Source organism: Meriones unguiculatus, chromosome 1, assembly GCF_030254825.1.
Source record: "Meriones unguiculatus strain TT.TT164.6M chromosome 1, Bangor_MerUng_6.1, whole genome shotgun sequence".
Classification (NCBI taxonomy): Eukaryota; Metazoa; Chordata; class Mammalia; order Rodentia; family Muridae; genus Meriones; species Meriones unguiculatus.
Window position 1 is genome coordinate 4,926,570 of NC_083349.1, and position 23,997 is coordinate 4,950,566.

The 23,997-nt window shown below is 51.0% G+C and overlaps 3 protein-coding genes across 15 annotated transcripts; all 3 read right to left on the reverse strand.

The window, feature by feature from the left end:
- Window positions 1–253: 253 nt before the first annotated feature.
- Window positions 254–15,743, reverse strand: LOC132653052 (NADH-quinone oxidoreductase subunit N-like). Of its 2 annotated transcripts, XM_060379934.1 has the most exons (3): window positions 1,858–15,743; window positions 1,639–1,711; window positions 254–1,530 (listed from the first exon to the last, which is right to left on the reverse strand). In XM_060379934.1, the coding sequence occupies exon 1, from the start codon at window positions 9,823–9,825 to the stop codon at window positions 8,812–8,814; it is 1,014 nt and encodes a 337-aa protein (XP_060235917.1). In that variant the 5' UTR covers window positions 9,826–15,743; the 3' UTR covers window positions 254–1,530; window positions 1,639–1,711; window positions 1,858–8,811. The 2 variants fall into 2 exon arrangements, with proteins under 2 accessions (XP_060235917.1, XP_060235911.1); XM_060379928.1 differs by having other exon boundaries at window positions 1,639–15,743.
- Window positions 15,744–15,888: 145 nt separating this feature from the next.
- Window positions 15,889–19,843, reverse strand: Josd2 (Josephin domain containing 2). 11 transcript variants are annotated; one of them, XM_060380001.1, is made up of 5 exons: window positions 19,564–19,843; window positions 18,803–18,962; window positions 17,026–17,151; window positions 16,249–16,443; window positions 15,889–16,161 (listed from the first exon to the last, which is right to left on the reverse strand). In XM_060380001.1, exons 2-5 carry the CDS (start codon window positions 18,946–18,948, stop codon window positions 16,041–16,043), a joined length of 588 nt encoding a protein of 195 aa, XP_060235984.1. In that variant the 5' UTR covers window positions 18,949–18,962; window positions 19,564–19,843; the 3' UTR covers window positions 15,889–16,040. The 11 variants fall into 11 exon arrangements, with proteins under 11 accessions (XP_060235984.1, XP_060235980.1, XP_060236010.1 ...); XM_060379997.1 differs by having other exon boundaries at window positions 18,803–18,965; XM_060380027.1 differs by having other exon boundaries at window positions 19,553–19,843.
- A 147-nt stretch (window positions 19,844–19,990) lies between these two features.
- On the reverse strand, window positions 19,991–22,604 carry Aspdh (aspartate dehydrogenase domain containing). 2 transcript variants are annotated; one of them, XM_021633994.2, is made up of 7 exons: window positions 22,447–22,604; window positions 21,529–21,673; window positions 21,216–21,300; window positions 20,961–21,110; window positions 20,627–20,847; window positions 20,406–20,560; window positions 19,991–20,113 (listed from the first exon to the last, which is right to left on the reverse strand). In XM_021633994.2, the coding sequence occupies exons 1-7, from the start codon at window positions 22,508–22,510 to the stop codon at window positions 20,070–20,072; spliced, it is 864 nt and encodes a 287-aa protein (XP_021489669.1). In that variant the 5' UTR covers window positions 22,511–22,604; the 3' UTR covers window positions 19,991–20,069. The 2 variants fall into 2 exon arrangements, with proteins under 2 accessions (XP_021489669.1, XP_060235923.1); XM_060379940.1 differs by having other exon boundaries at window positions 21,529–21,691; window positions 22,447–22,583.
- Between the last annotated feature and the right edge of the window lie 1,393 nt (window positions 22,605–23,997).

Below are 23,997 nucleotides of genomic sequence, written 5' to 3' on the forward strand. Positions count from 1 at the left end.
CTCTTCTTTAGTGATGGATGTGGGAGGACTGTGCGCTGTGGGCGGTGCGGCCCTAGGCTGGTGGTCCTAGATCTATAAGAACGCAGGTTCAGCAAGCCATGGTGGGCATATGGCAAGCAGTACCTTCTATGCCCTCTGCATCAGCTCCTGCCTCCAGGTTCCTGCCCTGTTTGAGTTCCTGTCCTGACTTCCTTCAGTGATGGGCTACAATGTGGAAGTGTAAGCCAAATGTCATTGCAGCTAAAAATGAGTGTTGGGCTATATGACGTTTATTATTCTTAGTCCTATAATCATTATGGCAGTATTACTTAACCCAGTATCACAGTTCATAAAACACAGACCTGCTAAATTTTACAGTTGCCTTAAAACACCTTGGCTGTCCAGATAATAAAATCTATACAGTCTCAGTAACCTCACCATCCACCTCCCAGCCCCCCTCCACTGCCATCCCCCTTAATCATCCTTAACTGGCATGCCATCCACACTCTTATAAATACTTGCTTTTATTTGGTGTTTTTTTTTTTTTTTCCCATCCATGCCATCCTTGGAGTCCTTCCTCCTGGCTCACGTGGTTTCTTCTCCATGATAACCCATTGTGTTATCCTTCCTTCTCTCTCCTGTCTCCCTGTATCTTTGGGTTCTCTTGAACCCAAAGCCCAGGAACCTTAGCCACACCTACTCCATTCTCCCTGCCCAGGCTTAAGGCCTTTAATCAACCAGTCAGGTGTAATGTCTTAGGCAGGTTTACGCAAGAAGGATAGGTTTATCTAGGCAGTAACCAGATCTTGAGGGCCAGTAATTAGCATCAAAATACAAGCCTCAGACCAACAGCCAAATAAACCCTCTCCTCCCCAGCTTGCTTTTGGTCATGGGGTTTCATCACAGCAATAGAAACCCTAACTGAAACACCCACCATAGCTTGCACCCATCTTCCGCTTAGCAAGATGATGGATCGTGCACAGACCTGCGGCAGGTTTGCAAAATCAAAGACCTGCTTTCCGTTCTATTCCCCGGTACACCTGGATTCACTCCCCTGGGATACAAACAGTACTGTTGAGTGACTCAGTGTGAGTGAGACTCAGAGGTGTGAGACACCATAGTCAGAATCAGATTGAAGCCAAGCACAGACTTGTAATTCCAGCACCCAGGACGTGGAAGCAGGAGGATCGGGATCAAGGTCAGCCTTGGCTACATAGGGAGTTCAAGGCCAACCTGGTTGGCATGAGACCCTGTCTCAGACAAACAAGCAAACAAACAATTGCTGAGAATATTTGTGTTAGGAGTAAAAATGTTCATTTCTACAGAATTTCCCACAGTCCCTTCACCCCACTGTTCGTTACTGGGAACAATTTTCAGTGCCTAATACAGCTGGGTTGCAGCTGCACTCTGTGCCGGCAGGCGGGTCCCATTGGCTCCTTTCCCAACACACAGGTGGCTGGTGCAGGTGCTGGTCTTCTGTGTCCCGCAGGTGGTGCACAGATGTTTTCATCTGGAACACTGAAGGCAGCTGAGGTCTTTCATTGCTGATGCCTGAAGAGGGTGGAGGCAGGAGACAGAGCACCTTACCACTCATACCTAGTCCCAGAACATATCCTGGACCAACCCAGGATCCCACACTCTTCTGGCCATGTCACTTACATGTGTCTGTAGGCAGCTCTCTCTCTCTCTCTCTCTGAGCTGATCCTTCGCTTCCTGCTTCCAGGGTTTGATTCTTCCAGGCAGTGTCCAATGTCCAGGACAAACAGAAAAAAGAAAGAGTTGTCACAAAACCCATCCCCACACTGGACTGTAATGTGGTTACCATGCTCCTGGTGATTAGCCTCCTGCCATAACTTTCTGTGGACAATGGTGTCTCACCTCCCTTTCAAGGTCTGGGGGCCTCACAGCACCGGGGCAGGGGCTGAAGACAGCAGGAGAGGAGCCCTCTTAGAGGTCCCTAGGGTTGAGAACTGGGGGAGAAGGCAGGGAGGGAGAGTATAGAGGAGAAAGGGAATAAAGGGGAAGATAAGAGGAAGGAGAGAGGGCAAAGGACAGGAGAAAGGAAGAAAACAAAAGGGGAAACAGGTTTGTTGGTGAAGAACTTGTGCAAGCAGGAAGAGCCAAGTTTGAGTTTCAGACCCATACAACAGCCTGTTACAGTGTCATGTGCCTGTAACCCGGTGCAGGGGAGGTGGAGCACAGCGGATTTCCAGCGCTTGCTGGCTGGCCAAACTCACGACATCAGCAAGTTGCAGGTTCAGTGAAGGGACTTTGTTTCAAAAATTAAGGTGGAGAACAATAGAGACAACACTTTAGCTCCAAACACGTGTACTCATAGATGAATAACACACACACACACACACTAAAAAAAAGTTTAAAAAGCTGACACCTAAGGTTGACCTCTATCCCACACACCCCCACATACATAGAGACAGAGAGAGGTGATAAGAGAGTGAGAAAAAGAGAGGAGGGAAAACCAGAAGGAGGATCACAGGAATGAGAGAGACAGAGGAGAGTACCATGAGGGACACCCAGAGAGAAGGGGTGAGCCAGTAGCAGGGAGGAATGATAGCACCATGTATCAGAATAGATCTAAAGGGAGGAGAGACTGGAAAGCAAAGATAAGAAAGAGGGAGTGAAATGGTCAAGGAAGATAAACAGCAGAGATGCTAAGGGAGAAGAGGCCGCTTATAGGTTTAAATGAGGAAAGAAACGACAGGATGGAGGGATGATGTGATAGTGCTGGTGGGAGAATCTGGGTTGTAGAGAAAATGAGGAAGAAAGAGTGCGGCGATGGAAAACAAAGATTTCAGAACAGTGAGGGCAAAGATGGGAAAGAAACAGGACAGAGAGCTCCAGAGAGGAAGAACGGGAAGGCAAGGGAGGGGAAGGAGGTGGGAATGGAGAAAAGAACAAGGAAGAACTGGCAGGTGGAGGAGATAGGGGAGCTAATATTGCTTATATTCCTCACATCCCCAGAACAGGACCCAGAGATGAGTCTGCACTTTGGGGAGGGACCCAGGAGGACATCAGGCCTGGTATCCTGCCCTCATGTCTTCTGAGACTAGGGGCCCATCACAGGTCAGAGGGAAGGGTCCAGAGAGAAAGGGGGAAAGACTGAAAACAGGTAAGAAGAAAAAACAGGAGGACAGATAAAAAAGGAGCCAGGAAACTGAAATATCCCAGCACTCAGGAGGCAGAGGCAAGCAGGTCTCTGAGTTCCAGACCAGTTTGGTCTATAGAGTTAGTTTCAGGACAGTCAGGGCTGCACAGAAAAATTCTGTCTTGAAAAATCAGAAGAAGAGAAGAAGAGGAAGAGGAGAAGAAAGAACAACAACAGGAAGAAGATGAACAGAAAGAATGACAACAAGAACAAAAAGAATAAGAAGGGATAAAGAAAAGTATGAAGGTGCCATAGGAAATGAGAGGGGAGGAAGAGAAGGCACAGAAGGCAAAGGAGAAGAAAGGAAGAAGAGATGGGAAGAGAAAGTGAAGCAGAGGATTGGAAGGTGATGGTGGAGCAGATTGCAGAGCAGAATGAGTTGGGAGGAGGAGAGAAGGGTAGAGAGATGGAAGGTGGAAGAGATGGTGGGCAAGGAGAAAGATGAAGACTAAAGGAGGCTCAGGAGGAAAGGTGATGGTGGAGCAGATTGCAGAGCAGAATGAGTTGGGAGGAGGAGAGAAGGGTAGAGAGATGGAAGGTGGAAGAGATGGTGGGAAAGGAGAAAGATGAAGACAAAAAGAGGCACAGGAGGAAAGGGCTAGGAACAGGACAGAGCAGTTGTAAACAAAAAGAAAGGTGAGTGACATGAAGGAGGTGGTGAGGAGGATTCCAGTGAAGATCAAGATTAAGGAGAAAAGAGGAAGCAAAGAGCAAGATGGGGGAGAAAAAGGAGAGATTATGGCAGGAAGGGAGAAAGAAGAAGGAGTTGAAAGAAGAAATGGGGTGGAGGTGGTAGAGGGCACTAGGAAAGAAGGCAAAGAATAGGAAACGAGATGTTAGAAACAAAAGAACATGGAGGGAAAGGAGGGCAGAGAATGAAGTGTGAGGAAGAGGAAGGAGAAAGTATGAGGGAGGACTAGAGACAAAAAGGAGGTGGAGGAGAAAAAAGATGGAGGAAGAGGACAATGTACAGGGAGGCTAGGGATGAGGAGAAGGAGAAGAGAAATGAGGAAGACAATGCTAAGGAGGAGAAGGTAGGGTAGAAGGAGAAAGAGGAGATGGGAAATTGAGGAGGGAGCAGTGGAACGGGGGATAGAAAAGGTAGGAGGAGAAAGAGAAGGGGAAGGAAAAAGGATACACAAGGTGGAGGAGAGGAAGTAGAAGAAAGAATAGAGGAGGAGGAGAAGAAAAATGATGGAGGAGGGGAAGATGAAAGGGGAACAGAGATAGAGGAGGGAAAGGAGAGAGGGGGATAGATGAGATTAAGGAGGGAAAGAAGGTAGATAATGGGATAAAGGAGGGTGAGGAGTGCAAATGTAAAGGAGGAATAGATGAGATAAAGGAAGAAGAGGATAGAGAAGATAAAGGTGGAAGCAGATGAAGAGAAAATAGAGAAGTTGAAGGAGAGGAAGCAGAGAAGGAGATAGAGCAACAAAGGAAGAGAGAGAAGGGAAAGATGGTAGAGTAGTTGGAGGAGAGAAATGAAAGGGGGATAGAGATAAGAAGAAGGAATAGAGAAGATGGGATAGATAAGATAGAGAAGGGATAGAGAAGGGGGAGCAGAGAAAGGGGTAGAGGAATTAGAGGAGAGGAAGGTTTATGGATGTGATGTAGAAAGTGAAGGGAAAGAGGAAGGGGTAGAGGAGATGGAGGAGGGAAGGAGGGAAGGAGGGTATGGAGAAGATGAGAAGTGGGGGGCTGGAAAGGTGGCTCAAAGGTTAAGAGCACTGTCTGCTCTTCTGAGGTTCTGAGTTTAATTCCCAGCACCCACATGGTGGTTCACTACCATCTCTAATGTGATCTGGTGGGCAGGCACATATGCAGGCAGAACACTGTATATGTAATAAATCTTAAAAAAAGAGAGATAATCCATGGCAGCTTACTGTCTAAGTGGGTTCCATAGTAATGGGAAGAGGGACTGCTTCCGACACAATCTGATTGGCCTGCTCTTTGATCACCTCCCCCTAAGGGGAGAGCAGTCTTACCAGGTCACAGAAGATGACAATGAAGACACTCCTGATGTGATCTGATAGACTAGGATCAGAAGGAAGGAGAGGAGGACCTCCCCTATCAGTGGACTTGGGGAGGGGCATGCATGAAGAAGGGAGAGGGAGGGTGGGATTGGGAGGGGAGGAGGAAGGGGCTTATGGGGGGATAGAAAGTGTAAAAAAATAAAATAAAAAGTAGCCTCTGGGAAAGAGAGAGAGAGAGAGAGAGAGAGAGAGAGAGAGAGAGAAGAGGAAGAACTAGAGGAAATGGAAGAGGGGAAGGAAGAGGAAGAAATAGAGTAGTTAAGTTAAAGGAGGGAAAGGAGAAAAGGAGGGGATGGAGCTGAAGGAGTAACAATATTAGGAGAAACAAAAGCAGGGATAATAGGAGATGGCAGAGAGAAGGAAGAGCAGCAGGAAAGACTGGACAAGACTCTGTGAAGGGAACCAAAGCATAAGAAAAAAACAAAAAGAAGGAGATAGAAGAGGAAAGGGGAAAGAGAAGGTAGAGAATGTGTTGGAGACTATAGAGATGCATGTAGAGTCATTGAAGGAAAATGAAGGGCAAAAGAGGGGAACGAAGAGTAAGGGGGATGAAGGTGGATATTAGAAGTAACGAAGAGAGAGCAGGAAGGAAGAGAAATTGAGGGGGAAAGAAGGAAAAAGAAGAGTTGAATTAATGGAAAAGAGAAAAAAGGAATAGAGGAAGAACAGGAAGGCAGGAGAGGATTAGATGGAGGAAGAAGAAAAATAGGGAACGAAATAATACTGAAGGGTTATATAGAGGGGTTGCACAGGAGTAGAGGAGAATGTAGAAGGGAGAGTGTTGAAAAGAGAAGACAAGGAGTAGAAGGTAAGGTGAAGCAAGAAAACAAGGAAAATGAAAAGTAGGAGAGGAGAGGATGAAGAGGAAGAGGGAGTGGAAGGATGGAATAAGAAAGAAGAAAATTAAAGAATAAGGATGAAGAAAGTAATGACTGTAGAAGAAAGAGAAACAGGATGGAAAGGAAGAACTGGAGTTTTCAGAAGAAGGCAAGGAGGATAAGAAGAAAGAGAGAAATGAGTAGAGAGGAGAAAGAGATTTCAGAGAAGATTAGGAATAGGGGAATGAGCTAGAAAGGAGATGGGATTTAAAGAGGAAAGGAGAAGAGAATATACTTGGAAGTGGAGGGGAGTGACTAGGATGAAAAAGGGTAGTAGGCAGGACAGACAGGAAGTAGGAGAAAGATTAATGAAGATTAAAAGAAGATGGGAGAAGAGCAGGAGAAAAAGAGGAGATATAGTGAGAGGGTGAGAAGAGAAAGTGGAGGGAAACAAGAGAAATAGGAGAAGGAAGGGTGAAATAGATCACAGGAAGGAAGAAGAGAGCTGAGGAAGGAAGAAGAGGAAGATTTTAGGAAATGGCAAGAAAATGATGAAGAAAAAGAGGAAAGTGAAGAGGCAGAGGAAGGAAAAGAGGAGTGAAGAAAGAGAATGAGAGGATAGGGAGAAAAAGACAGGAGAGGGCAAGGAAGAGGAGAAGGAACCATAGAGGTAGAATGAGGAAAAAGCTGGAAAAGAAGGTGAAGGTGAGAAAAGAGGATGAAAAGAAGGAAGATGAATACAAGGGGAAATTGAGGGATCAGTAAGGGAAGAAGGAAGTGGTAGGGCAGGAAGTGGAAGAGGTGGGATGTGGGAAGATGGAGGAAAAAGGATAGGAGGAGGGAGGATGAACAATGAGGAGGTAGAGAATTCATAAAAGAAGAGGAAGAGCAGGGCTGGGAAGGATGGAGAAAGAAGAAGCAGGAGGAAGAGGAGGGGCAAGAGAAGGAGGTGTGAGCAGTGAAAGGTAAATAAGGGGGAATGTAAGAACAGAAGGAGGTGCAGGAAGAAGTGATGTGGGTGGAATGAAGACTAAGAAGAAGATGAAGAGAAGAGTAGAAATTGAGAAGCAAGGAACAGGAGCAGGACACAGGAAAACCAAAGATGAAAGGAGGTTGAAGAAGGAGGAGAAGGGTGAGAGGATGAGAAATGAAAAGGGGTAGGAGAGAGGGGAAAGAAGAAGCAGAGAAGAAGATAGGAGGGAAAGACTACAAGATGAAGATGAGGGGTGATGGAGAAGCAAGGAGAAAAAAAGTGAAATGGAAGAGAGGAAGAGATGAAGGACAAGAAAGATGGAGGGAGAGGGGAAATGTGAAGGAGATGGAAGATGGATGAAGAAGGGAGAGTAGGTGGATATGCAGAAGAATGAAAAGGAGAAAGGAGTAGAAAATAGATGAGGAGATAGAAGAAAATGAGAGGAAAAACAGGAGGTGGAAGAAGCTAGGAGAAAGAAGATGAAGTAGGAGTAGAAGGATATGGAGGATATGAGCAAGGAGAAGATACAAGAGGAAGAAATGGAGATAAGGATATGAAGGAGAGGAAATGGAGGAGGAAATGGAGGATGGAAAAGAAAGAGATGAGGGAATAGCAGGAAGAATAAAAGATGGAGAGAATAATAATAGTTGAGGATGAGGAGAAAGACAAGATAGAGAAGATAGAGGAACAGGAGGAGACAGAGAAAGAGTAGGAAAAAGAAAGAGATGAAGGAGAAAAAGAAGGTAGAGGAAGAGAAGATGAGACAGGGGAAAGATGGAAGAGATGAGTGAGGTGAAGATAGAGAAGAAAAAGACAGAGGATGAGGTAGAGGAATGGGTTATGAAAAGAGGACATAGAAAGGAAGACAGAAGGGAAGGAGGAAATGGAAGAGAAGCAGGGTAAAAATATGAAGGAGGGAGAATAGAAAGGCAAGATGAGTAAGTAGGGGGATAAGATAGAGCAGTAGGAGACAGAAGATTAGATAATGAAGAGACGAGAGAAGGGAGAGGAGATGAAAGAGGAAAAGATGGAGGAGATTGAAGAGTAGGATGAAGAAGAGTAGAAGGAAGGCTTAGAGGAGGATATTGAAAAAGATAGAGATGAAAATGGAGAGGGAGACGGGGAGGACAAGAGTGAGGACATTATGGAGCTAGAGAGGAGGGAAGGAGTGGAGGAGAAAATGGATGAAGAGGAGAAAGGGGTTGAATGAGAAAAAGGTGATTGGAAGGGGTGAGGGAGACAGATATAGAAGATGGAGATGGAGGAGCAGTAGGAGATGAAGTTAAAAGAGGATAAGAAAGAGGAAAAGATACAGGATAGAGTAGGAAGAGATAGAAGAAGATGGGGTGGAAAAAAGGAGGGGTGGGAATAGGGGAAGAGCAATAGACAAATGAGGAAATAAAGGAAGTGGACATGGAGGATGGAGGAGGAGAAGGAAATGGGAGAGGAGAAGATGAGGAAGAGGAGCTGGAGAAAGAGAATATGGAACAGGAAGCAGGTAAAGTGAGAGGAGGAGGCAATGGAAGAGGAAAAGATAGGAAGAGGAGGAGGAAATTGGGGAAACAGCAGAGGAAATGATGGAGAGGAGAAAGAGATTGAGGAGGAAACAGAGAAGGAAAGATGGATGAAGAGAAGAAAAAGAAGAAGAGACAGGAAGGGTGACAGGGAAGGAAGATGAAGACAAAGTAGAGGAAAAGATAGGAGTAGATGGAGAAATAAAGGGATATGAAAAAGTAGAAGGAGATAGAGGAAAAGGAGGAGACTGAAGAGGAGGAAGAGGTAGACAGGAAGAAGAGATGTAGGGGAAGGAACAATAGGAGATAAAGGAGAAAAAAATATGAAGAATTAGGAAAAGGAGATTAAAAGGAAGAAGGAGATGAAGAAATAGGACAGTGATGAGAAAATGGAGGAGAAAGAAGAAGAGAAGGGGAGGAGAAAAAGGAAGATAGAGGAAGAGGAGATGGAAGAGATGGAGGAAGACAACGAAGGGAGAGGATAAAGAAGGAGGATAAATGTGGTAGAAAAAATGAAGAAAAAGATAAAGGAGTAAGAGGAGTAGATGGAGGTAGAGGAAGAGGGGGAGTAAGACAAGATGGCAGAAGAGGAGCAGGTGTAAAAGAGGAGATGGACAAAGAGGAGGAGAAAAAAAGAGATGAAGAAAAAAGAGATAAGGAGGAGATGGAGAAGAATGAGGAAGATGTGGCAGATGAGACGAGGGAGACCAAAGAGGAGCAGGAAGAGATAGGGAAAGAGAAGGAAGAAGAAAATGAGACAGAGCAGGAAGAAGAGAAAGAGGAGGGGGAGGAAGGAGATGAGGGAGAGGTAGAATAGGAGAGGAAACAGAAGGAGAAGGGGAGGAGGAAAAAGAGGAGATAGGAGGAAGGAGGAAGAGAGAAGATAGAAGAGAAAGGAGGAGAAGTTGGAGGAGAAAAAAGGAGATGAAGGCAGAAGAGGAAGTGGAAGAGGAAAAGTGGAGAAGAGTAGGAGATGAAGCCAGAAGGGAAAAAGGAGAGGAAAAGTGATGGAGGAGGAAGAAAGGTGAAAGAAGAGGTGAAGGAAGAGAAGAACAAAGGATGAGGAAATGGAGAAGGAAAGAATGAGAACATGGAGAGGGAAGAAGAGGAGGAGAAGAAAGATGGAAGAGAAGAAGGAAGCTGAAAGAATGTGAAGGAGGAGGTAAAAGGAGAGAAAGATGGACATGGCAAGGAGAGGTGGGAGAGAATTAAGAGGAAAAGAAAGATGACAGGAGAAAATGAGAGAAGATAAAGAAGAGATGACAGGAGATAAGTGTTGAAATTCAGACCTGGGACAAATAGCTGATTTAACCAAAGCAGATCGGCCCCCAGGTTCTCCCAGCATCCCTTAGTCTCTACCTGTTACAGGGCATGGCTAGCATATCCTGCCCTCTGCCCTGAATTTTCCAGCCTAGGGTCTGGGGATTCCTCTCCCCCAAAAGCTCTTTCCTATATAATTCAGACTCTTTCTCTCTCTGCATTTCCTCTCTCCTCTCTTCCTCTGCCCCCGCTTTTCTGTCTCCTTTTGCATGGCAACTTCCCTGGTTCCATTCCTTGGGACCAGTGAACCCTCCCAAGAGCTGTCTGCACTAAACTTGCATTTATATACTCTAATTTGGCTTGAATTGGCTTATTTTTGTCAGAGGAGAAGTCTATCAATAAGGAAGAAAGAGAGAGGGTGGAAGCGATGGAGGAGGAGGAAGATAAGGAAATGGAGGAGCAGGAGTAAGAATAGATGGTACAAGAAAAGTAAGTGACAGAAGGAAGAAGAGAAGATGGAAGATGAGGAGAAAGGGTTGATTAGAAGGAGATAATGGAGGAAAAAGGAAGAGATGAAGACGAGGGGGAAGAGATTAGAAGAAAGAAGAGAAGGAAGAGGGGAATAGGGAGGAAAAAGGGAGAAGAAAGAAAATATGGAGGAAGAGTAAGAAGAGGAAGTGGAGAAGAGGATATGGAGAAGATAGAGGAAGAGAAAAATAGAGGAGAATATAAAAAGGAAGTAGGAGGATGAGAAGAAATAGAATATATAGGACGATGTGACAGAAAGGGAGGAGGAGGAAGAAGAAGAAAGGAAGGAGATGATTATGAGATGAGGAAGAGGAGGTATTGAAGAAAGGAGAAAGAGAGGGAGGAGAAAACAAGAAATAACAGAGGAAGAGAAAAATATGGAAGAGGGAAAAGGGAAAGAGGTGTGGGAGAGGAGGAAGCAGAAGATTAAGAGGTGTAATAGGAGCAGAGGGAGATGAAGGTTGAGGTGAAAGAAGGGAGCAGATGAGAAGATGAAGAAGGATGAGATAGATAAGAAAATAGTGGAGGAGAAAGAAGAAAAAGGACGGGAAGGAAAAAAGTAAAGTAGAAAAAGAAGAGGAGGAAGGGAATAAACAGAAATGGAGAAGGATCAGGAGATTGAGGAGTAAGGGGAGTAGAAGAGATACAGGAGGAGGATCAGGAAGAAAAGGAGGTGATGGTGGAGGATAAACAAAAGAAGGAAAAGGAGATGGAGAAGATAGAGAATCAGAGGAGATACAGGAGGAAGAGTAGGAAGAGGAGGAGTTAGAAAAGGAAGAAGAGATGGGAAGGATGAAGAGCTAGTAGAGGAAATGAAAGAAGAGGAAGATATGGAAGATTAGTAGAAGAAATGGATGGGAAATCAGGGAAGATGGAGGAGATAAAAGAGAATGAGAAAAAGGAGGAAAGGAGAAGATAGAAGAGAAAGGGGCAGAGAAAGAAGACATAGAAATGGAGGTGAAGGAAATGGAGGAGATTTAGGAAGAGGGGGATGGCACTGAGAAAGAAGAGAGGGAAGAGAAGGAGGCAATGGAAGAGGAAGAGAACAAGGGATGAGGATCATCAGGAGAAGAAAGAGGTGGAGGAGATGGAAAGAAATGGAGGATGAATAGGAGGAAAAGTAGATGACGGAGAAGGTGCTAGAGGAGGAGGAAGAAGAACTGAAGGAGGAAAAGAAGTAGGAGAAGCATCAGGAGGAAGAAGAAAGGAAAGGGCAGGAGAAAACAAAGGAAAGAAGAAAGAGAAGGGGAGAGAAGAGAAGGTGGAGAGGAGGAAGACAAGGAAGAGATAGAGGAGGAAGAAGAGATGCAGGAAGAGAAGTTGGAGGAAAGGAGGAACAAAAGAATAAAAAGAGACAGAGGAAGAGGAGGAGGGCAAGGAGAAAGAAGGAAGAGAATTAGGGGAGAAAAGGAGGCAGAGGAGATGGAGGAGGAAGAGGAAGGACAGGAGATGGAGGCACAGGAGAAGGAAATGGAGAGGAAGAGAAAGAGATGGAGAAGAAGGAAATTGGAGGAAGAAAAGGAGGAGAAGGGGAGAGGAGGAAGAAATGGAAGGAGAGAATAGGTAAAGGAGGAGGAGAGGAGGAAGCCGCTGGCTGGCCTGGGAGGAGACTGCAATGTTTGAGTCAGTGATGTCAGGAGTAGCCAACACCGGGTGCTGCACTGTACATGAGGAGCTTGAATAACGCGATAGGGGCGGAGTGAGATCATGTTGGGTGGGGGTGGGGAGAAGATAACAGGGGACCCAGGCTAGCTGTAGGGCACACCCTTTCCATCAGCCTTTTTCCTCATCCATTCCTGGAGGTGAGTGCTGGTCCCAGCCTTAGCACCGAAGCACGAAGCACGTTGGCCCATCTTTACCCCAGCGGTGCTCCCAAAGGGCACCTCACCCCTCTGCCTGAAATAGTTGCCATTTCCTCTGTAGAGGAGGAGATAGAGAGCCAAGAGAGGCATAGGTGTAGATTGTCTGGCACAGTCAGCGTTCAGTTAGCATTCCTGCCCTTTTCTGGGGTCGGGGGTGGGGGGAGAGCCAGTAGGAAGCGAAGGACGGAAGGGAGGAAGGGGAAGAGAAGGAAGTGTTTATAAAAACTTTAGCACACAGCTGGTGCCCAATAAATGCCCATATTCCCCAGAGAGAGAGAGAAGCAGGCAGAGACTGGCAGAGACCGTTGTCAGGGAAGAATGGAGGACTAGAGAGAGTGCAGACCAGAACTCTGTTCAATGTTCAATAAATGTGCTCTTTGTCTTGGAAGAGAGTGGAGAAAACAGTGAGAGGAAAAGGGGGTGGGGGCAGGAGAAGAGGGTGTGAAGAGATAAGAGGTGAGTGAAGTGTCTGTTACACAGGAGGGGCTCACGGTGTGGTCATTCCTTCTCCAAGGAGGGCAGAAAGAGGAGGAGGCAAGGAAGAAGCTTGGGGAGGGGGTGTGCAAGAGGGAAAAGGAGTCTGGAGTCTGGGACTCCACACACAGCAAGCGCTCACAAGATTCCTAGTGGGGAGAGGCCAGGCAAAACAGAACGGGAAGAAGGACATATGGAGGGGATAGCAGAGCTAGGACAGGAAGTCCAGAGGCATCAGGTAGAAGGGATGGCCAGACACCAGGGTGACCAGAATGGAAGGACCCTGGACTCAGGCAGGGACAGGAGGCTGGAGATGTTAGCTGCCCCAGGCCTGATCCCCAGGGTCACTCCCCTGCCTGGGGCAGAACAGAAAGCCACTGCCCCCCTGAAAGAGACGGAGGCAGGATCCCCCAGCTGTCAGGACAAGAGACAAGGGTGCATTGTCCTGGCGCTGGCACAGCCTGGCCCGAGGGGGAGGGGAGCCTGCTTTGCTGGGAGTGGGGTGCTGCCTGGCCTCTGTATCCCGTGACCTGCTGTCCCCCTTCTGGGATGACTGTCCTCCCTGACTCTCTGGTCTTGAGTACCTACTCTTCACCCCTCTGTCCTGTTGTATGGGGCAGGAGGGGTTGCCCCTGCTCACAGTACTGAGCCCCTCAGGCGGGATCAGCGGTGGGTGTGGATGGGGGCAGGGGAGGAAAGACGGAGGCAGAGAAGGGGGAGTCTGGACAGAACCAGCTTTATTCAGGAGAGAACACAGGGCTCTGGCCCCCGTGGAGAGCAGAGACTGCGGAAGAGAGACCCTAAAACAGGAGCTGGGAAGGAAGGGGTGGGGAAATAGCACACAGAGAGAGAGAAAGGAGGGACAGAGAGAGGCAGAGACAAGAGAGAGACAAAGACAGACATGGAAAGAAACAGAGAGGAGGAAAATCAGGTCGAGAGAGACAGACACATACAGGGAACATCAGAGATAGAGGAAAAACTAGGTGGAGAGAGGAAGAGAGATGAAAATTGGAGAGGCAGATGGAGAGACAGAAACAAAAAGATAAAAAGAGGCAGAGGTAGACAGATATAGAGAGACAGAGAAAGACACAGAAAGAGAGGAAGAGAGGGAGGAAAAGAGAGAGGAAGAGAGAGAGGGAGAGAGGAAGAGATGGAGGACGGAGGCTGTGGAGAGTGGAAGGAGCCCAGTCAGGATAGGCAAGCAGACAGGTGGAGAAACACTGAGCCCCTTGCAGGCCCCAGCGCAGCAGGACCCTCTCACCTGGCCTTGGTGTCTGCGCCCCCAACCCCAGCCCAAACCCTGCAATTTAAGGGGCACCATAGGGGCGGGCCCTGTTCTTATCCACACCTTATCTGGCCAGACCCTGGCCTGCAGCTAAATCGAGCCACAGCTGTCAGCGCAGCCAGCAACAGCTGCACAGGCAGACACGCCACCAACCTCCCCTTCCATGGCCTGTGTACCGGATTCCTGGGGGCCACATGGAGCCTGTTCATCAGGGAACACTCATGAACCCTAGCTTCCAGGTCAGGCCTGTTGGGGCAAAGGGTGCTCTCCTCAGAAGTAGGGTGTCAGTGGGGGCACAAAATCAGCACTGAGAGCAAACAGGAGGGACTGAATCTGTGCAGGCCTGCCCTCCGCAGGCTCCTCACTTGGTACCTTATTTGGTCACAGTGGAGGGGGCACCTGGGATGTCACGGGCTGCACCACTCAGGCCGAGAATAGAAACACTCAGGGAGTCCTGCCAGCTGTCCTCTGCCCCAGACTGGACAGGCGACAGGTGGGGCAGGGGTGGGGGACAGATAGGACGGAGGAAGGGAGAGAGGCACAGAGAAGGTCAGAGACCACAGGGACTTCAGAGCCATGGAAAGAGAAGGGGAGGTGGCACACACCTGTAATTCCAGCACTTGGGTGGCGGAGGCAATGGGACTGTGGCAAGTTTGAGATCAGCCTAGGCTACACAGAGACTGTTTTTTTTTTTGGGGGGGCATACACACGGGGAAGGGTTAGAGAATGGGTTACTTTGGACACATGTGGAGGAGGACAGACAGAAAGAGAGAGGAGACCCTGGGAGGAACTAAGAGGCAGAGGAAGGCCGAGTGCCAGGCTGGATGCTCTGGCAGCCCTGTATGTGCCCTCTACATGCTGCCTTGGTTTTCACTTTACAACTTGACCTCAGAGATTTTGGGGCCCAGACAGCAGCACCTTGAACTGCCTTTTACTAGCGTGGTTCCAGGGTGTGGCCTGCGTCCCCAGATGAATTAATTACTAGGGTAGATCACAGCCAAGGTGGGGTGTCATTCCCCAAGCTGGGCCCCTCCTCACCCATAATCCCCGAATCAGTCTCATGCGTCCCTGCTGCGTCCCTGCTGCCCAAGCCAGGCCCATCATCTGAGGACAATCTCCCACTTGTTTCCTACAGGCCCTGGGGCTCTGCGTTAGACGCTGGCTGTCCTTCCCTTCTCTGCAACTTTGGTGCCATTACTCCTCTTCAGGGCTCCTATCTGGGCCCTCTTCCTGGCTCCTGTCCTCTTCCACTCTGTCCCAGATAAGCGTGTCTGTCAACACCTCCCCAAATATCTGCGGTGATGACAGCAGGGCCGCAGCACTCGGGGCACATCAGCAAGCTCCACATTTGGCGCCCCTCAGGTTTCACAGCCCCTGGAGCATGGCTGGCTTGGGTGACTGTGATGGGGACACTCCTCTGCGTCAGTTGCTTGTCTGCTCCCTGGGAGAATGTTCCTCCAACAGCCCCATGGTCTGTTCCTCATCGCCCTCAAGGCTGAGCCCAACTGGCCTTACTCAGGGGGCCCAGCACACCCTGAGAAAATGACAGCCACATTGGCGCTTTCCTGAGGTTGCTGTGAGGAGCCCCAAACCCTTGCCACAGCTTTAGATACCTCACTCTGGCTCTGTCCCTGTGGGGGTCAGAAGTCTGGAATGGGTTCCACTGGGCTGGCCCTCCTGCTTCTAAGGACCCTGTGACTTCACCAAGCCACCCACCAATTCAGCTGTTCCTGAGGGAAGCCGATTCCAGCCAGTACTGCTCCCCAGCTCTCCCTGCACCTGGGAGGTCAAGGTCCACGGCCACAGGTGCTGGACCCGATCATCTTTGGGGGTCACTGTTCTGTCTGCCTCCTCACTGATGGTCTAAACCTTAAAGTGGAGTGACCCCTGCTCCAGCTTAGGTTTCCCTACTGATTTTGGGAAGTCTCTGGTGTGTGTCCCTGTGGGCCTGTGGGCCTGTAACCAAGAGTAGTCCCCTGGAGCTGAGCTCAGGCACCGATAGCAAAAGAGCAGATTTATTGAGGCAGCAGTGGTGGGGAGAGTGGGGACCTTAGGGCGGGAGGCAGACCTCCGGGGGCCCGCAGCTGCAGGCCCCTTCCAGGCACTGGACACTTGGGAGTGTAGCAGCATCAGCCCTTCACAGGCAGTGGGTTAGCTTGTGTGCAGCCAGCAGCCGGTCTCCTCCACCTCCTTGGTCACCACCAATAGCACCTCACACAGGCCTTGGGCCAGGGCAGCTGCCAGGAAGGCCCTGAAGGGAAATGTGGGGAGACTGAGGTCTAAGCGGTCTAGGCAGGCCCATCTCCTTGCTGGGCAGTTCCAGTGTTGGCCCCAACCTGTCACTTCCCTCACCACTCACCTGACACCATCCTCGCCCCCCAGGGCTTCAGGTGCCCGCAGCTTTGAGTCCAAATTATAGTAGATGCCATCCACCTGGCGCAGGGCTACCCAGTGCCGGCGACGCAGTGGCAGGGACAGCAGCCCCAGAGACACAGGAGAGGGTAGGTTCAGGATCAGGCCTAGCACCTGAGGCAGGGCCAGCTGGGACAGGGGTCTGGGGAGCGGAGGGATATAGCATGAGGCCCCAGCCACTGGCTGTGGCCCTCAGACACACCTGGATCCTGCTCCCCCAGAACTGCATTCCCCAGAATGACCGCCACCCATTGACCCATTACCCTCTGTCTGTCCACTCCAGCTTTGGATTGTTTAGGGTGGGGCTCAGGGCTCCCAGATGTGCACCATTACAGCAGTTTATGGAGTTCTGAGGATGGAATCTTGGCCTCACAGGTGCTAGGTAAACCTTCTGCTAGTGGAGCCCCAGACCCTCATCTTTCTGTTGTTTACCTTTTTGAGTTAGGATCTCCATATGCAGCTCAGGCTGGCTTCTGGCTCAGTCCTGCTTTGGGCCAATAGGATGGTCCCACTGATCTTGACCTAACTTCCATCTTTCCCCACCAATGAGTCACTCATTTGGATACCCCTTTGTCTGGTACCAAGTTTATCAGTTTAACCCGCCATTCAGTCAGACTGCATCCACCACAGCTCCCTGGCCAAAACCTCCCCTATCTACCTTCAAGCCACCCTCTGTGTCATCCCACATGCCCAGAGCCAGTGCAGCCCACAGTCTAGACCCTACCTCCTCCTGTCCCACCACACAGCGGCCAGGCCCAGGCCCTGCAGGGCAGCCATGATCACGTTGACATCATAGTTGCCGGTACCCAGGAGGCTGCGATGGGGGTTCAGCCGGGAATCTGGGGCTAGCCTGTGGTGAGAGGGGAGAGCCAAGGTTTGGAATCCTGGAAGGGCCTCTACCTTCCCACACAACAAGAGAGGCCTAAAGTCTTATCTTTTAACCCCTACATAGCTTATCAGGCCCCAAGTCCTGTTCTTTCTCCCACCCCTGACCCCTTCACCTTTGGCCTGGGTAAGGCTTTTGTCTTTCCACACAAAAACCCTTCCCAGTCTCTATTTCTTCCTTCAGCCTACCTGTGACCTCCAGAAGCCCTGATATGCACACCTCACCTCCAACCTCCACAAGCCCTTTTCCTGCTCAGCTGTTCTGCCCTTCTCCTACTCCCACTTCTCCTGTGACTCCCAAGTGCCCTGGACAAAATCCCTGCCCTTCTGTCAGTCCCTCTCATCACAGCCTCTTTCTAGGCCAGCCTCAGATGTCATTTCTTCTGGGAGAGGAGGCTTCAGATCCCCAGACTGGGCTGAGGCCCCTGGGTGACAGTGAGACTCAGGCCACCACATCTGAACACAGAGTGCCTCTTTCTTTACATAATACCCTGCCCTACCCTCGCGCAGCCCTGCCCCACCATCCCAGAACAGGCTCCCAACTCCTCCAGTAGCAAGTGGGCCTTGCATAGCCTCAGCACCAGCTCTCACCAGCTACCCATCCCCCGCTCTCCCTTGTGCCCAAGCCTTCCTCTATTTCTCCCCAGTCCTGCCACCCTGCTCCCCTGTAGGGCTGGGGAGGGCTTGGGAGAGCAATGTCAGGGAGGACATTTTTTGTTCTCTTGCTTCCCCAGCCTTCTCCTTCCCATTACATTAGCCTCAGAAGGTGTTAGACAGCCAGGACTTGGTCATCCGGGTCTCCAGATTACTGTGTTCCTGGGCAAAACCACTGAGATGGCCATTGGGGCCAGCTTAGGAGGACATGCTCTAGCTGTTCAGCATGCCCCTGACACGAAAGAGCTGGTGGCAGGAGAGCGAATATCTTCTAAAGTAATCTGAAGTTTGAGGACGCCGGTGAGCAGCGGTGAGAGGAGATAAGGGCTGCCTTTGGGTGTGGGCATGGACTACAGGCCTGAGTGTCCTCATGTCTGTGGAAGGACTGTGAGGCCTAGAGGTGGGAATACGGAGAGTGTTTCTTAAGAAAGTGATGCTGAAATTGTGAGGGGCACCCAGGTGGTCAAAAAACAAACAAACAAACAAACAAACAAACAAACAAAAACCCAAAAAAACAAAAACCAAAACAGCTTATGCAAAAGCTCAGGGGTACCAAAGCTGGGCCATTTGGGGCCAAGGAGAGCAGTGAAGGAGCTGCAGAAAGGTAGACAAGGACCAGAACAACCAAGGCCTTGACTTCAAGTTGAAGGACCCTGGGCTATTCCCTAGAAGTGCTGGGGAACCAAAGAGGGATGGAGGGGAGAGGGGGAGATGGAGGACAGGAAAGGCAGCTATGCAGCTGGGTGTAGGATGGACAGGAGGAGAAAAACAGACAGCTGGCAGGCTGTGATGAAGGCTCAGATAAGAGAGGTTGAGGCCAAAGCTGGCGCTGAGGTGAGAAGCAACAGGTGGAAGCGCAGGCAACAGCTCCTGGATCCGAGCCCTGGCCCCGACAGGGCCCAGGCAGGCTCCCATGCCTCTCTGCGCCCTGCTCTTCCAGGGCCAGGGTCAGTGGCAGTCACCTCTTACAGATTTCGTCTGCAGCCTCCTGGCTAAAGTGTTGCTTTTGGAGGACGTTGTTGAGAGCGTGGACGGCGCACAGCTCTAGTCGCTGCCGCTCATGATACACTGAGGGTGGGCTTGGCCGAGCTTCCGGTGCCTGAGACATGCCCTCCTCGGCTCCTGCTGGGGATGGGACAAGGAGAAGGTGTTAGGCACCAGGACTTGGCCATCCGGGTCTCCAGATTCCTGTGTTCCTGGGCAAGAACCACTGAGATGGGCACTGGGGCCAGCTTAGGAGGATGTGAGGTCCTGGTTTCCTAGCCTGTCTCCGGAGCACAGAGGCACCTTCAGGGCCCAATCCTGGAGGGAAAAGGCTCTTTCCTGCTCACCTGGCAATAGGGACCCACCCCACTACATGCCTCTGAGCAAAAGGGTCCTATCATCGTCACCTAGCAACGGACTATAGCTACTTCTCTCCCTAGGAAACAATACCTTTTTGGTTCCCAAGCAACAGAGCACACTCCACCCCCTTGGCAACCCGGTCCGTTTCCTGATCACCTAGCAATGGAGGACTCCTCTTTCCCCGTCTCTGGGTAACAGGGTCTCTTCTGGTCGCCTAGCAACGGAAGACTTCCTCTCATCAATAACCTGGGTTCTCTCTTCCTGTCACCTGGCAACAAGGCCCTCTCCCAATCACTAAGCAACAGGAGCCCCTCTTCCTGTCACCTGGCAACCAGGCATGCTCCCACCCGCCTCCGCATGGCTCTCGCCTGGCCCTCACCACGCCGGCCTCTCTGTTCCCCGGGACTGGCTGCTTTCGCATTTCCTAGACAGCGACAGGGTGGTACCACGCTGACTGGGCAGGCGGGACGGACTACAGTTCCCGGAGACTCGCGCGTGCCGGACTGCGATTCCCGAAGGCCTCCGCGGGACGCCTAAATCGGACTCACAGCCCGGAAGTCCTCCGGGGGCGCTCTGTCAGGCGGGACTACAATTCCCGTCGCACCACGCAGCCAATTCGCGTGCTTTCCCAGGGCTACTGCTGTCTAGAGGTTTCTGGGAAATGTAGTAACTTTGGATCTCGCGATAGCTTCCAGGAAGTTAGTTTCGTATGTGTTCACGTGCTCTCTGATATGGCGTCATGCACGGTGTGTAGCCGAAGCGTGACGTCATAGAGGTGGGACACAAGAAACCAAAGAGGCCAAAGAGAACAGCGGACAAAATTTTGGTGTTTACTGAGCCACATAGTGGTTGAGGTGACAGCAAGAGGAGTGGGGGAGGAGATTGTCAGCAGAGGCGGATCCCAGGTCTGGAGGGGAGCTGGCAGCAGCCTGTGGGAAGAATGAGAGACTAGGATGACAATACAGACACATGCAGACAGCCGTGGCGAACCGAACGTGGGCTTTGAAAATGGTAGTGTGGTTCAACCCAAAGAGGTATACTCAGAAAGAAATGTGGGGTGTGGATGGCGAGACCTAGATGAGACACAGATGCTGAGAGAAAGGGGGACGGGAAAGAGAGGCACCTAAAGCCCGGGAGTGAGAACCAAGGATGGGCAAAGACCGAAAACGGAGCTCTGCAGAGCACAAATGCCAGGGGACCTTCGGAGGGGTCTGGCCGCACCCAGGAGGCTGTGCCAGAAGGCTGTAACAGTGGCAGAACCGGTGACAGCGCCAGGCTGGGCTGGGTTCTCTCTGTGGGTGTGCACGGCGAAGCTGCTGCCTGTCGGTCCCGGGGGGCCGGTCAGCTCCACGTCCACGACATGCATGTCATTGAGGCTGCAGAGAGGGGCAGTCAGTCCATCCAGCGTGTACACAGATGGGCCACCTGCCCCCTTTGCTCACCTAAGGTCAGCCACAAGCACCGCAACGACACGGTCGAAGCCCAGACTGGGGGCAGCCAGGGCAGCGGCTGCCATAGTATTAGAATTTCGGGGGGCCAAAGGGCAGAGCCCACGCACAGGGCCCTCATAGAGCACTGTGCGGGCCCCACTGCTCTGCGCTGCAGCCAGACGTCCCTCCAGCCGGAAGCCATCAGGATGTGTGGCCATAGTGACTCGAAGGCTCTGGAAGCAATGGCAGGGTCGGTCAGGAGGCTGCGACTCTTTTCCTTTTTTTTTCTTTTTTGAGGCTGAGACTCTTACATGTTGCCTCTGATTGCAGCCCGGATGGTTCTCACCTGGAGGCCTCCGGCTGCATCCAATCTGCTGATGTCTTCAGTCCCCCACAGGGCCCCTCGGGCCACAAACACAGTGTGGCCCCAGTGGTTTGAAGCCTCCAGGAGCTGCTGCTCTGTGGTCTGGTCAGCCAGAGCTGAAGGGGATCCCACCTTGGGAGATGGATGGTAGAGAGAGGCAAGCCAAGACACAGATCACTGCGGTAGGCTGGGATGTACCCAGCACAGAGAGGGACTCAGTGAAGGCTGGGGGCTCACCAGGAGGTTAGCATGGCGCAGAATTTGTACCCCGTATTCCTGGATTAGTTTTGGATGGGCCACTTCTACCACAATGTCAGGGTGCCTGGGAGAGGGAGACATAGAGGAAGGCCTTGGAGAAGAATCAGGTCTCCTGTCTCCCAGGTGCCTCATGGTTTGGAGGGATATCACTCCTTACCCTGGCTTGGAGGGAAACAGTATGGTGGGCGAGTTCTAGTTTATTGTTACGTGCACTGAGACTCAGAAGGGTCAAAGGATTGTCTGACATAGGCAGGAAGCAGCTTTGGGAAGGCTCCTGCTGTGGGATACTGACCTTTCCTCAAGGGTAGTGAGGTCTTGGAGCTGCAAGGCAGGGGGCACGCTCCCTGCCATTCGTCCAGGGTCACGGTTCCACACAAAGACAAGTTCTAGGCCCAGTTCTGATCCCTGAGCCAGAAGGCGGGACACAAGGGATTGTCCTGCAGAGAGGGGGAGGGCTGGAGATCCAAGGAAAGTACAGAGACCCCTGACTCAGAGATGGAGGGGGAGGGGGAACAGAGACCCAGAAAGAGACAGAATATATAGCCAGAAACTCAGAGAGGAGAAACAGAGACCCAGAAACACACACACACACACACACACACACACACACACACACACACACAGAAAGAAAGAGAGAGAGAGGAAGAGACAGAGACCCAGACACACACACACACACACACACACACAGAGAGAGAGAGAGAGAGAGAGAGAGAGAGAATGCATAGTCAGAAACCCAGAGAGAAGGAGAGACAGAGACCCAGACACACACACACACACACACAGAGAGAGAGAATGCATAGTCAGAAACCCAGAGAGGAGAGACAGAGACCCAGACACACACACACACACAGAAAGAGAAGAGAGAGAGAGAGAGAGAGAGAATGCATAGTCAGAAACTCAGAGAGAAGGAGAGACAGACCCAGAGACCCAAAGAAAGAGGAACAGAGACTTAGAAAGAGACAGACACAGAGACAAAGACCCAGACAGAGAAAGGAGAGATTGAGAGGAAAGACAGAAGGCAGGGTCAAGAGGGAGAGAGAGAGAAACAGACAGAAGGACATACAGACACAGAGAGACAGGGAGTCCCAGTGTGTGGGCAGAAGGCAGGCTGGGCTGGCAGACGGGGGTGAAGGATACGTGGGAGCAGAGATGTTTCTGGAACTTTAGGAACGGGACAGAGGACGGAGACTGCAGGCTAGTTCTTACTCACCCAGGCGGCCATAGCCCACTACCCCCACCTTCTGAGGGACTCCGGGGACCATACTGGTGGCCATGGCCTTTAGCGTAGTGTCTTGCTGTGGGGACCTCCTGTGCTCACTGGCCCCTGTACTAGGCCTGGGAAGTGAATGATCTTTGGAGTTTCACCCTTGAACCTCTACTGGAGCCAGAGGGAGGGAGCAGGATGGGGGGTGTTCTTTTCAAGCCCTCTGCCCTCCTGGGCTGGCTGGCACGGTGGCTTGGGAGCTAGGCCTTGTGTGACCCTGTGTGCCCACTACCCCACTGCCTCCTGTGCAGCCGACATTCTCCCATCTCTGCTGAAGTTGAAAATTCCCTTTGCAGGCCCCCCTCCTCAGGCTGGCCAGCAGGTTGTCATGGGAACTGCAGTTTTCTTCGGCTAGTGGAAGACCTGGGGACGGGCCCCTTGCAGTCCTCCTGATGTCCACTTTCCCCCCGAAGGTCTGAGTGGAAAGGTCTGGCTGGAGTGTCCTGTGTTCCTGCATGCCCCACCAGGGTCCTGTCTTTCCCAGGCCTCCATGCTCCTCAGTCCTGGCCGAAGTCCCCTCCCTCACTCCAGTGCCTCATTGCCCTTGAACTCACCTTAACTGTCCACCATTCATCCCACCTGGAGGCCACTGGTCCCCTGCCCCCTCTCCTGCCTCCTATTCCATCCATGAACAAGGGACCTACATGGCTGGGGGAATCTTTAAGTGCCCCCAGGATGAGCCCAGCCACTGCCTGGCAGGCCTGGCATGGGCCATGGCAGGCTGCAGCAGGCCAGCTCCCTGCCCCCATTGCCACCTGGTACAGCCGCAATGTTGTCATGGTAACCAGGATCATAGCCGAGATGGTTGCAGAGAGAGCAGGAAAGATGGAGAGAGAAGCTACAGTGCATGCGCAACAGCTCTGTCCCAGAGCCCATCAGCTCCGAGGAGCCCGGCGGGGAGGAAGATAGGGCCAGACACCTGACAGTTGTCACAGATAAAGAATCCATTTAGCGCTGGAATCGGAGCGAAGAGATGCGGGGTGTGTGTGTGGGGAGGTGTAAAAACCCCAGGAAGAGGTGGGGACGAGGGGAAGGGGGCAGGCACACAAAGTGCAAGGAGTGAGTGAGTGTGTGTGTGTGTGTGTGTGTGTGTGTGTGTGTGAGCTTCCTGCTCTCCCACCTCTGGTAGAGGCATGCATCCTGGGCCTTCAGTGTCTACACAGGATCTAGATATGCTATGTATGGAAGGCAGGACACGCTGCATTATCCCACCCCAGGTGTCTGTGAGCTGTACGTCTGGCTCTGGCTACCTCTCTGCCTGCCTAGGCCTTCTCAGATTTACTGGAGGTTGAACCATGGACACGTGGGCCACTCTGAGATGTCGCTGATGTTCCGACGCCAGCACTGCCCAGTCCTGGCCTGGCTGCACATTTTCCCCCGGAACTGCAGAGTCTGCGGGTGACTCCGCCCTCCCGGTCCATTTACAACGTTCCTCCTGGGGTCCAGACTTTATTCTGTGTGCACCTCCCTGTACAAACTGTCTCCTAAGTAGCCAGA

Coding starts and splice junctions, on each gene's coding strand:
- LOC132653052 (XM_060379934.1), bottom strand. CDS start 9,825: ATGCTGGGAGAACCTGGGGGCCGATCTGCTTTGGTTAAATCAGCTATT.
- Josd2 (XM_060379991.1), bottom strand. CDS start 19,605: ATGCGAAAGCAGCCAGTCCCGGGGAACAGAGAGGCCGGCGTGGTGAGG. Junction 18,966..19,508: donor GGAGCATGCCTGGTTGCCAG/GTGACAGGAAGA, acceptor TCCCATCCCCAG/CAGGAGCCGAGGAGGGCATG. Junction 16,444..17,025: donor GTGTGGTGGGACAGGAGGAG/GTAGGGTCTAGA, acceptor TCCGCTCCCCAG/ACCCCTGTCCCAGCTGGCCC.
- Aspdh (XM_060379940.1), bottom strand. CDS start 22,510: ATGGCCACCAGTATGGTCCCCGGAGTCCCTCAGAAGGTGGGGGTAGTG. Junction 21,301..21,528: donor CTCACTACCCTTGAGGAAAG/GTCAGTATCCCA, acceptor TCCCTCTCCCAG/GCACCCTGACATTGTGGTAG. Junction 20,561..20,626: donor GTGCTTGTGGCTGACCTTAG/GTGAGCAAAGGG, acceptor CCCTCTCTGCAG/CCTCAATGACATGCATGTCG.